The 12,300-nt window shown below is 44.8% G+C and overlaps 1 protein-coding gene across 5 annotated transcripts in view; it reads right to left on the reverse strand.

Moving 5' to 3' along the window:
* The window catches only part of GRIA1 (glutamate ionotropic receptor AMPA type subunit 1), a 379,118-nt gene that overhangs the window by 3,711 nt on the left and 363,107 nt on the right, over positions 1 to 12,300 (reverse strand). For all 5 annotated transcript variants that reach the window (XR_001121565.1, XM_004371282.1, XM_004371280.1 and 2 more), the window contains one exon: positions 7,109 to 7,243. Coding sequence is in view for 4 of the 5 variants with exons in the window: in XM_004371282.1 (XP_004371339.1) it covers positions 7,109 to 7,243 (135 nt within the window). In the remaining variant the exon portion in view is untranslated. The remainder of the gene's footprint in view (positions 1 to 7,108; positions 7,244 to 12,300) is intronic.

Below are 12,300 nucleotides of genomic sequence, written 5' to 3' on the forward strand. Positions count from 1 at the left end.
GAAAAATGCTATCCTACCTCCAACAGCATTTGTTAAGGGGATGCAGGACTTGTTTGAATAATAAAATATGCAAAATGTAATTGGAACGAGTTTTAAAACCTCCCCATATTCTAATATGCAAGCAAGGTTGAAAAACACTGATCTAGTTTATCCTATTCATTTTACAGAGAAACTGAGGGCTTAAAATTGACTTGCTTAAGGGCAGGGGCCTAAGTATGGAAAATAACACCTAGGACAATTAGTGTTAAATAGCTGAATGATCTCTCACAGCTGGCATGGAAACTCTCACGGTCAATAGAAACTGCTAATTGGCGCACCACCTCAAGTGGCACCTAGGGCACGAATGTGATGCCCAGGACATGGCGCCCTACCTGTTCCCCGCCCTCCTTGCTAGGCCTCTGCTTAAGGGTACAGGTATATGTAACCTAGTGACAAAGTGGCATGGTTCTCTATAGCTAAACTGTCATCAGCTGATGTTTAAGCTGATGTCATTCCTCCCCTTGCCTTTGAGAAATAGAGTTTTCTATTGTCTACCCCGATAGACCAGACATTCTTATAGTTCATAGTTGTCTTTGTTGTTTTTGAAACGGATACTCAGGGTAAAAAGTCCAACCCCAAATTGGCTCGTTGGAGGCTCATTTCTATAATGGTGATTACATCCTGACTTTTCAGCCACTTGCCTTTCTGAAAAAAAAGTCTACCCAGCCTCTGTGCATCACAGAACACCCTAATGAAAGCTCAGACCTCAGTAATGACCTCATCAGGATCACGTGTGCTAAGAAGCACAGTGACCACCTGCCGTGGAAGATGCTCCCCCTGTGCTATCGAGTCTCTCAGCTGCTCACAAATTCCAGGGAGATGTGCAAGGCTTCAATTGCTCTTGCTTCAATACACCCCGTGTTAGCACAGCCACATATAATTATGAAAGGGCAGCAGCTCTCCTGGGGGTGGGAGAGGCTGGAGATTATTTTCCTTTGGGAGCAAGGTGGTGAATAACAGAGACCCTTGTTTCCTAAACATCAGCTAAGAACTCAAGTTACAGTCTGTTTTCAGACTGAAGAGAGGCTATAGGGAATCTGAGCCTTTATTCAATTTAGAAAGTGTCTTAGGTTATATATTTTTGATACTATATGCCAGTTTGCATTATACTCCAATGTTAAGGGCTGCCTGAAGTCCCTCTAGGACGCCCTGATTCGCACATGCTATCCCTTTCCCTCAGTCTTTCTATATCCTGGGCTCCCTGGTCTTCTTCCCATTTCCAAGCAGGAGTTCTAGGCTTTGTGTCTCTGACATTTGTGGGTCCTTTGCTAACAACTCTCATTCCTTGATTAATTCCTCTCCACGCTTCAAGCCTATTAAACATCAGTTTCTCAGGGAAGCTGCTCTCACCTCCCACACGCCTGCTCCCTGATCAGGACCAGCCCTCTGCCCTATACTTGACAGGCATCTTTCTTCATAACACTCATTGCATATGTACATATTTGTATACTTTTGATCTTCCCTATCAAACTCTCAGCTTTCTGAGAATAAAAACTGTGTCTGTGTCCCCAGTGCTGAACAATGCCTAGCACCCAGTGGTGCTCAGTGTGTCTTTGTGGAAGGAATGCCTGCAGGAGCCTTTCCACTGTCCTTGTGATACTTGCTGTCTGTCCTGTTCATGTGGCATACCAAAGGGGAAAGAGAATCAACAAGGCACAGCAAGGGGTATATACCATGGGTAGGGGCTGCATCTTATTATCCTTATGACCAGCACTGTGGTCAGGCTGGAAGGACACATAGTAGGTGCTCAGATAAAGAGTTGCCAAAAATTATCTGGTGCTATGTGTAGTTAACCTGGTTGCATAGCGATTAGGGAGTTCAGCTGCTAACCAAAAGGTCGGCAGTTTGAATCCACCAGGTGCTCCTTGGAAACTCTATGGGGCAGTTCTGCTTTGTCCTAAAGAGTCGCTATGAGTCGGAATTGACTTGACAGCAATGGGTTTGTTTTTTTGTTTATCTGTAGTTAAGGCGCTCAGCTGCTAACTGAAAGGTTGGCAGTTCAAACCCACCAGCCATTCCCTGGGAGAAAGATGTGGCAGTCTGCTTTCATAAAGATTTACAGCCTAGGAAACCCTATGAGACAGTTCTATTCTGTCCTACAGGGTTGCTATGAGTCGGAATTGACTCTTCGGCAATGGGTTAGGTTTTTCTTGTTTTGTATGTGGTTGGAATAAGGAAGATCAAAGAAGAATTAACTCATTTGAATTATGGTGTTAGTGAAGAATATTGACTATACCATTGACTGCCAGAAGAACAAACAAATCCATCTCGGAGGAAGTACAGCCAGAATGCTCATTGGAAGTGAGGATAGCAAGACTTTATCTCATGTACTTTGGACATGTTATCAGGAGGACCAGTCCCTGGAGAAGGACTTCATGCTTGGAAAGTAGAGAGTCAGCGAAAAAGAGGAAGCCTCACAACAAGATGGACTGACACAGTAGCTGCAACAAACGGCTCGAATATAGCAACAAACGGCTCGAATATAGCAACAATTGTGAGGATGTTGCAGGACCATGCTGCATTTCGTTCTGTTGTATACAGGGTCCCTATGAGTTGGAACTGACTCGACAGCACCTAACAACAATAATGTGGTTGGCACAGGCAAAAGAAATTTAGGGGAAGCACTTTGGCTAGTACCAAGGGCTTCTTGGAATTCATGTTTAAGGTCTAATTCCTGTTCCTCTAGTTTCTAGCTTGTGCAACCTTGGACAAGATACTTAGCTTCTCTGAACGCCTATTTCTTCATCTGTAGGTTTGCAAGAACAACACATTACAGGGTTAATGAAAATGTATATGAAAGCCCTTTAAACATGGGAGTTACTAAAAAAAGTTCTTTCCTCTTCCCTTCCTTTCGTCTCTCTCTTTCCCCTGCTCCTTGGTCCTCTCTTCCTTCTCTCATCCATGCAGAGTGAGAAAAGGCTCTGTGGAAAGGGTTGGGAATGTGGGGCTGGCCCTGAACTAAGTTAGGGGCTCAGGGCCTCAGGAGTTGGCCAAATACCATGACCAAGGAAAGAAATAAGAGCGAACATTCTCACCAAAGGCCCTCTTCATGTTGCTGTAGGCCTCTGTGTGATGTTGGAGGCTGCACTTACGATGCTAATTGCCTCTGGAGAAGGCAAAACACAGAATAATAAAGAGAACTGCAAAAATGGGAAGTCTGAGAGGCAACTGGGATGAATTCCACTTATCTTCTTTGGATAAGAGAGGAGTTGATGGAGTTTTGGAAATTAAGGGCTGGGTTGATTAATAAAGACAGTGGAAGTAACTTTTCTGCAGCTGGAAGATTAAAAATTCTATTAGGAGTCTCAGTGAGTTGGTCAGAAGTCGTGCCAACCAGTGGAATTATGTAATTAACAGAGACTGTGATGGAAGACCTTGAATTAATGATTCCAAGAGACCTTGATGTTGGTGTCTGAGAAATTAAACATCTTCATTGTAAAGGGTGAGAATGTCTCCAAGAGGTGATGTCACGACTCAGCAGCCTCTTCTAAGATTTCTTGTCTTAACCTGAACATTGTGACTTCAGTGGTGAGGTCAACACTGTCCCATTGTTAACAGGATCACAGTCTTTAGCCACCCTGGTACCACCATCTGGTACTGGTCATGATTAGTGGGAGTCAGGGTAATCCTACAGGAAGGGCTGGGGCCTGGTCTTATCAGATTTTATATGCACAAACAGATGGATCAAAGCCACCTTGAATGATGTGCCTTGTACTTCTCAGGCTGGGTGATTTTGATGGTGGGACTTTCTTAACCTGATGGAAGCTCTCTCCCATGGCATATTTCATCCTCCAAGAGAGTCTCTCTTCTGGATATAATTCCACATTAACTTTACTAATACTTATCTAATGTGTCTGGGAAGTCTGAAGAGAAATCAGACATAGCTTCTTACCTTATGGAACTCACAATCAATATAGCTCAAGAAACCTAGCTCATGTAAGCGGGAGCAATAAAAGGAAAGTTTTAAGGAGGATGTAGATGGCTACTAAATAATAATAATAATCATAGTAATAATATAATGCTTGCTGTTATTATTGATGTTGTTATTATTTATTGACGGCTTACTCTGGCCCTAGTATTCTGGCAGCCCCTTCATATCTGTTATACAATCCTCACAACGATTCTATGAAGTATGTTCTACCACTGCATCCATTTTACAGAAAAAGAAAATGAGGATCAGAGTTACTGATACTTGTCCAAGATGCAGAGTTAATAAGTAAAACAGGCAGGATTGAGGCCTGGGCATCTGGGCTCTGAAGCCTGCACTCTAGACCACTACCCTGCACTGTCTCCTGAGGAAGCAGTAAGAAGGAGCACCTCTAATCAGTCCTGGGCCAGGCCTGGGCCCCTGGTTTGTGTCATTGCTCATTGTACAGGTTGGAGCACACCCAACTCTTCTCTTGCCCTTCTCTTTGCCTCTGCAGTGGCCTTGCCTCCCTTTGGAAGAGTAGGATAGGAGAGTCTTTAGGCTTGTGATTTGGATGGTGTCAGGCATTGAACTGTGTCCCTCCAAAATATGTGTCAACTTGGCTAGGCCATGATTCCCAGTATTATGTGATCATCCGCCATTTTGTCACCTGATGTGATTTTCCTATGTGTTGTAAATCCTACCTCTATGATGTTAATCAGGCAGGATTACAGGCAGTTATGTTAATGAGGCAGGACTCAATCTACAAGATTAGGTTGTGTCTTAAATCAATCTCTTTTGAGATATAAAAGAGAAGTGAGCAGAGAGACATGGGGACCTCCTACCACTAAGACATCAGAGCCGGTAGCAAAGCATGTCCTTTGGTCCCTGTGCTGAGAAGCTCCTAGACCAGGGGAAGATTGATGACAAGGACCTTCCTCCTGAGTCAACAGAGAGAGAAAGCCTTCTCCCAGAGCTGGTACCCTGAATTTGGACTTATAGCCTACTAGACTGTGAGAGAATAAATTTTTGTTTGTTAAAACCATCCACTTGTGATATTTCTGTTACAGCAGCACTAGATAACTAAGACAGATGGAATAGGCAAAGAAACTTTTATTTAGGTACTAGGGGTCTTTGTTGTGTCCAGTCAAGCTCTCTGGAGGTCTGCACTTGGCTTAGGGTCTGAGGCCCACAGCTTTGCTGTGCTTTGTCCTTGAGGCAATCACACTTTCCAAGAAGACCTGGTGGGGGATGCGGGGGCACTGGTCAAAGGTAAGACTGAAGTGGTCCTAGTTTCCCTTGCAAAATACCATCACGCTACCATCCCTTGATTGGTCTTTGTTATTATATTGTAGGGATGTAGCATTATTGTTAAATGAGCCCTCTGTGATATAAGGCTGGACCAGCGTATTCACAGAGGACCAGCCTGCATAAAGGCACATGGAAGGGAAGCATGGGGTGGGTGTAGGAGCATGGAGTGTGTGAGGACAGCACGTTGCCTGGGAGGGGAAGGAAGGCTGGAGCTATGATGTGGAAATTCTGAATGCCAGGACAGAATACCCCCTCCTGCCCTCATGTAAAGAATGTGATACAATGTTTCCAAAAAGGGGGAGCAAATGCCCAGAGAGGTCTTCTCCAAGGGTGACCTGGAGCTATTCATGATCCAACAGTGGGTGCGCTGAGCTGAAGAGTGATAGTATGTCAAAAAGTGGGCTTTTTAGGGCACATTCTAGGAGAGCAAATCCTGCCAATGGCTCACATCTAATCAACACAAGGTAATAGCCTAAGTCACCATACAACCACAACATGTCATCTGTGACTGTGCACTTCTCCCATTCTCTTGGTCTAAGTCCCACTCGTCCTTCCTTTAGATCCTGTGTCTTCCTGGAAGCCTTCTCCAGTTACTTTCTTCTCTAAACTCCTGTAGGCTTTCCTGTCTATGCCATAGGCTACCTCATTAAGTAATTTTTTCTGGGCTCATTCTCTGTTGATATTGAAAGGTGCTGAAGGTCAAGGACTGTATATCTCACCTCTCTGCCTCCCCCAAGATGCCTTGTGCATGGTGTTGTTCACATGGTTAACATCTCCATAAATATTTTCTTAATGAGGCTAAATGATGAAATATGAGGGGTGTTGGAGGAATCCTTGGGTGGTGCAACCAAAAGTTTAGTGTCTGAAATCCACCCAAGGCACCTCGGAAGAAAGGCCTGGTACACTACTGAAAAATCACCCACTGAAAACCCTATGGAGCACAGTTCTACTCTGACACACATGGGGTCGCCATGAGTTGGTGTTGACTCAACAGCAACTGGTTTTGTTCGTTTTGTTTTTTGGAGGTTATTTAAACCAAATTCCCTTTGGGTGTTTCAATCTATATTCTTGCCTAGAGTTATTCAGCTTCTGCTTGCATACCTCCAGTGATGAAGAGCTTGCTACCTATTGGGATAGTCCATCCCATATTTGGGTAGCTCTGTTAGAAAAGTAGATCTTGCTTATTGTGCTTACATCTGTTCCCTGTTGTTTTCAGTCATTAGTTCTTTGGAGCCCCATAGAACTAGTTTGTTTTCTTTCTCCCTGAAGAGTCTCCATATTTTTACAGACAGCTCTCACATCCTCCATAATTCTCTTCTCAAGGTTCCTTCAGCTATATTTGATGTGGTTTGGATCCTCTAACGAATCTGCTCACCCTTGTCTGCAAATGCTCCTCTGGCCAATGTTCATCTTATAATGTGGTGGCTAAGAAAGAACCCAATTCACCATGCATGTGAGATCAGCACAGAGCACAAGGTAGACATCCCCTCCCTCATTTTGGGAGCTATACTTCTATTGATGCAACCTGGGAGAGAATCAGCCTTTCTAGTGATCACTCTTCCGTCAGGCTGTGATGACTGTCCACACAAACTCCTAAACTTTAGCTTACTACTCCATCTCTGGCTGATGTAGTTGTTTTCTTGGGCTTTATGTTTGTCTCTGACACATACCACTTTCCTTCCTTTCTCATGGCTGCCTCTCTGTCACCTTCCTCCTAATAGCTTTTTACCTCTTGCTTTGGGCTGACCTCAATTTCTTGTCACTCTCCACTTTCTCTAGCAAAGGGACCCCTCTGAAACCCAGTTGCATCACAGAACAGTTTAGGAAAAAGGCCTGGGAAGACGATGCCACCTTCATCCGCTTGGATTCACTACGGGATTTGTAGCAGAACTCGATTAAGGCAACCAGCATGGCTAGCCCAAGTCCTCCGATCAGGATGTAGAACACTCCTGCCACATTGCTGAGGCTCAGAGCACTTGTCTTGTCCTAGAAACAGGAGGGAGGGGAGGGGAGGGGGAAAAAGTAAAGTGAGCCAAGAGGCTAAAGACCATCTAAGCAACAACATGTTTACGCACATACACGCAACCCCATAACCCTCTTTAACATTCGTAACAGTTGGAAAAGCTTTTTACTCATTGCCTAAGTGCAAAAACATTCCCAAGAAAAAAAAAAGGTATGCATCTAACAAATTTCCCAGCATCCTTGATTATGCTTAATTTATAATCACCTTTTCCCTCTCCCCAAAGCCTTTTCTAGAGTGGGAGATATCCCCGAAAATTCAGGGCAGCTTCTACCAACACCTACACCCCTGCGCTTACCCCATTGTTTCAGAAAACCTTGTTCCTTGTTTTTCAGCTCAGTTCCTGCCCCTACATTGTTACCCAGCAACACACTGGCTTAGCTCATTGTTTATGTCTCCGGGCATTTTTCTGAGAATTGGTACTTAAAACGAACTTTTCCCTAGACGTGCATTTGCTCTCAGTATAATAAGACAGTTATTATATGTATAAAAAAGACCAACAGATATATACCTTTAACTTACTGCTCTGAGTCCCAATTTAGGAAGAGAAAAAAAACACTAGGGGGCTTCAAATAGTAAAAAGGCACTGAGATAGAAAAATGGCTCTATTAAATTCTAATAATTATACTTAATTGGTGTCATTTCTCCATTGAAAGTGCTTGCTAAAACACACTGGAGGTAGACCAGGTGGCTGACTTTTAAAAATTTCTGTTGCCTATAATGGAAGATCTTGCACTGGCTTTGGATGAGCAGGGGCGTGGAGCAGGGTACTTCATTCCTAGGGGCTAGATGACAAGTACCCATGTCTAAGAAATGTGGACAGAGCTCACCCTGCAGAGCCTGAGAAAGGTCATAAGTCTAGTGAGACCATCCCTGAGTTCTGTCATCTCCAGTGGGGTTCAAAATGCTGAGGGACAACACCTTCCCAAGGGGTGAGAACAATAAAAGGAAAACTGGTGGTCATGGTGGGAGGGAAGGGCTCAGAGAGAGGGGGCAACCTGCTCAATCAAATTTTTGACACAAGCGAGAGAATATCTTTAAATCTTTGAAGCATATCATCCCCAGATGTCGTGGTGGCTTTAACACGTTTGCTTATATTGTTCTCTCAGGTCAAACAAGAGTCTCATTGAATTAAAATGAAATGCATGCCTCAACTGGCACAGGTACACACCATAGTTGGCTGGTTGGTGGTGCTGGGCAGGACATGGCCTTTATACTTGTTCATGTGTTCTTTTTCAGGTGAGGATGTAGGCTAGCCCCACAAGGGGTGAACTGTGTTACCCTAGGGGCAACTCTGACAGTTGCCTGTTGGAATCTGGGCATGTGAAAAAGGGGGTTCCTACTGACCAAGTCAGTAACCTCTGCCCTAGTTCTATAGGCGCATTGTACAGGATTCAGCTGGGTTGAGCATGGGTTCTGCAGCTGGCAAATAGCAGCCTGCCTCCTTGCTCCCCACCTCACCCCAGAAGCAGCCTTGGCCAGCAGATCTGTAGATAAATCTAAACACACCCCCTTGGTTGCTTCCTATATTGCTAAAGCAGATGGCTCTGAATATGGGTTACACTTGGCAAGGCATAGCCTGGCTTTGGAAGCAGTGGAAATGACTGTTCAAAGGGGCAGAATTTCTCCTGCTCTGGTATTATGGCCTGATAAGGGAAATGTGCAAAAATGAGGTTGGTGCGTGGTTCAAGAGTTGGCTGAACAAGTAAATTCCCACTTGGCGTAATTTGCAGGGCACACAAAATGTCTCTCTGTTTTCTTTTCAAAGGATCTGAAATTCTACCTCTGGAGAGTAATTGTTTAGATTCCTTGGAAGACTTATGGTTATCAGAACTTATGGTTATGTTCTGTGTGGACTTGAGTATGGCCGGGGTGGGTGGGCATTGTAACGTACTATCAGCTTACACTTTAGCAAGGAGTGATTGACAGTAATGCTTAGAGGGAGGGAATGGGAAACAAAATTCAGGGAAGTTGGTAGACAAGAAGGCTGTGGTATAAGGACCACGTCCTGCTGACTCCACAAGTGATCAGTCTTTCAATAGCTGAAGTGCACCTTGCCTCCTTCCACCAAGGCTGTTTCCTTCCTCATAACTTCTTCCCAGTTCTCAGTGTGGCTTGCCTTCAAGGATAAGGGAGTGGTAGGCATCCGTTTTCTGTTACTATCTCCAACAGTCCTTACAAAGGTAGCTGCCTCCTTGGCCTTCTGATATATCTGGGGAAGGAAGATCTTCATATGGGAGTAGGGGCCATATGCTATATAACTGCAGGATGAAGCGGGCCCAGTGACTGAGTGTCTGATTATGTCTGGAGGTGGAGAGCATCTACATTCAGAAGGAGGTCTCTGGTTCATGGAGATAGTAGGGGGAGGATGCACATCCCATACACCCAAAGAGCATTAAATGACTACTACATCTTGCAAAACAAATACTGTCCTTGAGCCTTCTTTATGCCAAGATGATTCTGTAGTAGCGGGATCAGAAAAGACCTCTGGAGTGAAGGGGTACCTGGACCCTATCACCACCCATATTAGCAAACTTAGACGTAGCACAACTGTTCAAATATGGCATAATTTGATAGAGTGTGGGATGAAGGAGTGGTGTTGTTGTCTTCTTAGCCCAGACAGCAGAGGACCTTACATTTAGGCAAGGCTTTGTGACTTTCCTTATGTGTGCCATTAGCTTTCTGATAGCATCATCCTTAGGTTTTTTAGTTCTTTCTAAAGATCCCCGAGACCACGGCCTTCTGTTCAGTTGCTGTTACTGACTGTCTTTGATTCATGATGGGGCATCCTGGGGTGGGGAGAGAAATCCCTTTTATTTGAGGACCAGAGCTCCGATTCCTCCTCTGACCAAGTGTCCATACAAGAGGGGGGCTTCCTCCTGGGCTTGAGTACAAACAGCTTTGTTCACAGTCTACAGGCAAGCCACACACTTTTCAGTTCTGACTAAAGAAAAGGGAGAGATGGAATTTGAGGCTCCTGAGCACCCCTCTGGGAGACCCCATTCTCCTCCAATCCTGCAGCAGCCATACTTCCAAAAAGCCAGGCAGCTTGTTGGTGGGAGTGAAAAATGTCACAACTTGTCTCCCACCAGGAGAGGGAAAGAGAATGACAGTACAGGGAAGAGTGACAGGTGAAAAGAAAAAGAAAAATCCCATCTTTCAGAATTATTGGGCTTGTTGCTGTGGTGATGAAGCCCCTCTTCGTCTGTTCCCCTTAATCTGTTATCTTAATTTGCTGCCTCTCTCATGTAGCAGGGAGATTTTTTTTTCATGTTTCTTTTTACTCTTCCCACATATTGGGGGGCTGTCCCAGTCTCTCTCTGTTTGTGAGCTAACATCCCTTCCAAGAACGTAGAGCTGGATCAAATCTTCATGATGAAGTTTGAGCCAGGGCTGTCACAGAGAGACTTGAAGCTTTCTTCATGGCAAAAGTAGGAAGCTCTGGAAGCCATGGCCGTCAGCTCTAAGTCCAGTGCCTTTCACTGAGACTGGAGCTGCCCATCAGTCAAGGTCTGATAAATCTGAACCAGGTCTCAGATTTTAGGATCATATGTTTCTTCAACTCCTTCCATTCCTTCTCCTCTTCCTGGTGGGAATGTGAACTTCTACAAAGCAAAGGCTGAAGTTTTCTGCTCCTCTCTAGCTTCCATGGGATCTAGTAGAGCATATTAGCTGATATGAGTACAACTGGGTTTTTAGGGGCTTCTTACAAGCCTTCCACCTGCTGATTCTGCAGCCTGACTTTGGCTTTCAGGGCCACGTAGAAAAGTCCAATCCCTCTTCTACCTATTAGCTTTTCTGCTACAGTAGACTTTCTCTTGTGCTTCTCCAAAACTTGTGTTTTGGGCCTAAGAAACATTTTCATAAGTGGTGGGCTATTTCCTGGAGTAGAGACTGAGTGGTTGGCTAGGCTCACTCACTAGCTAGGACCAAAGCAGGGGACTTATATGCAGGCAGATTTGATTCAACAAAAGAAACACCTTTGAAATAAATAGAACTGTCCAGAGGTAGAATACACCGCCGTAGGTAGTGTTGAGTTCCTCAACCACGGAAGTATTCAGGAAGAAGTTAGAAGTTATTGGAGGGATTCAAACAGTGGACAGAGAGTTGAACCAAATCACCTTTGACCTTTGACCCTCATCCCAATCTCCAGAGATTTGAGGCATCTAAGGAGTTCCTAGAGGGCCTGGGATCATGCTTTTTTATAAATTGTCCCTAGAGACTATCCCCTTTAGGGGATGCAAAAAAGGAATGCATGTTAATTGGCAACTTCTCCTGTTCCATTTCCAATCTAGGCCAGTTCCCTAGCCTGCATATTTTCCCCAAGAGCAATACAGAATGAGAATTGGCCCATTGTACTAATAATTGGCAAGGCAAATACTGTGAAAGTGAGGGTTGTGGGGGTGGTTCTTCTCCGCAGTGTGTGCTCAGGGACCGGCTGCTGTACAACGCAGTGCAGAACATCCTGACTCAGAACAAAATCGCAGCAGAGAACTCAAGGAGACAATGTGGGTCATGGAGGGGAACACAAGGGCTGGCTGAGGCATCTTAAAGAGTGGGAGGAATTTTCCAGAAATAGAGGCACCAATCTGAGGGTAGAGTGGGCATTCTCATAAGAGGCCTTCTCTGTGAGCTGTATAGCTGCATGAACTATGCATTGCAGAGCGAGAGTCTTGTACGTCTGAGGAAAATCAAGCCAGCTGCCCCCAGAAAGGCTTCTGGTTCATGGCCCCAAAGAAAGAGTTTTAAAAGAAAAATCTTTGTTGCTGTCTAGTTCCATCTCCTCAGTCAGTGACAGGAGATTTAGGATGTGCGGTCTTGGGACTTTGGTCAGGACCTGGGGTGTTTCAACATTCAGTCTTTGATCTGGGTAGTAGCTGTATGTTGGATATGTCATAGGAGGGGCTCCATCTTGGAGCACATGTAAGTCCAAGGAGATTCCTTTGAAGTCACTAGTCCTCTCTAGGCCTTTGCCTGCTCTGTCTTACAGAGGCCAAGAACCCTGCCCTGAGCAAGATTCTAG

This window comes from Trichechus manatus, unplaced genomic scaffold, assembly GCF_000243295.1.
Source record: "Trichechus manatus latirostris isolate Lorelei unplaced genomic scaffold, TriManLat1.0 scaffold00011, whole genome shotgun sequence".
Taxonomy (NCBI): Eukaryota; Metazoa; Chordata; class Mammalia; order Sirenia; family Trichechidae; genus Trichechus; species Trichechus manatus.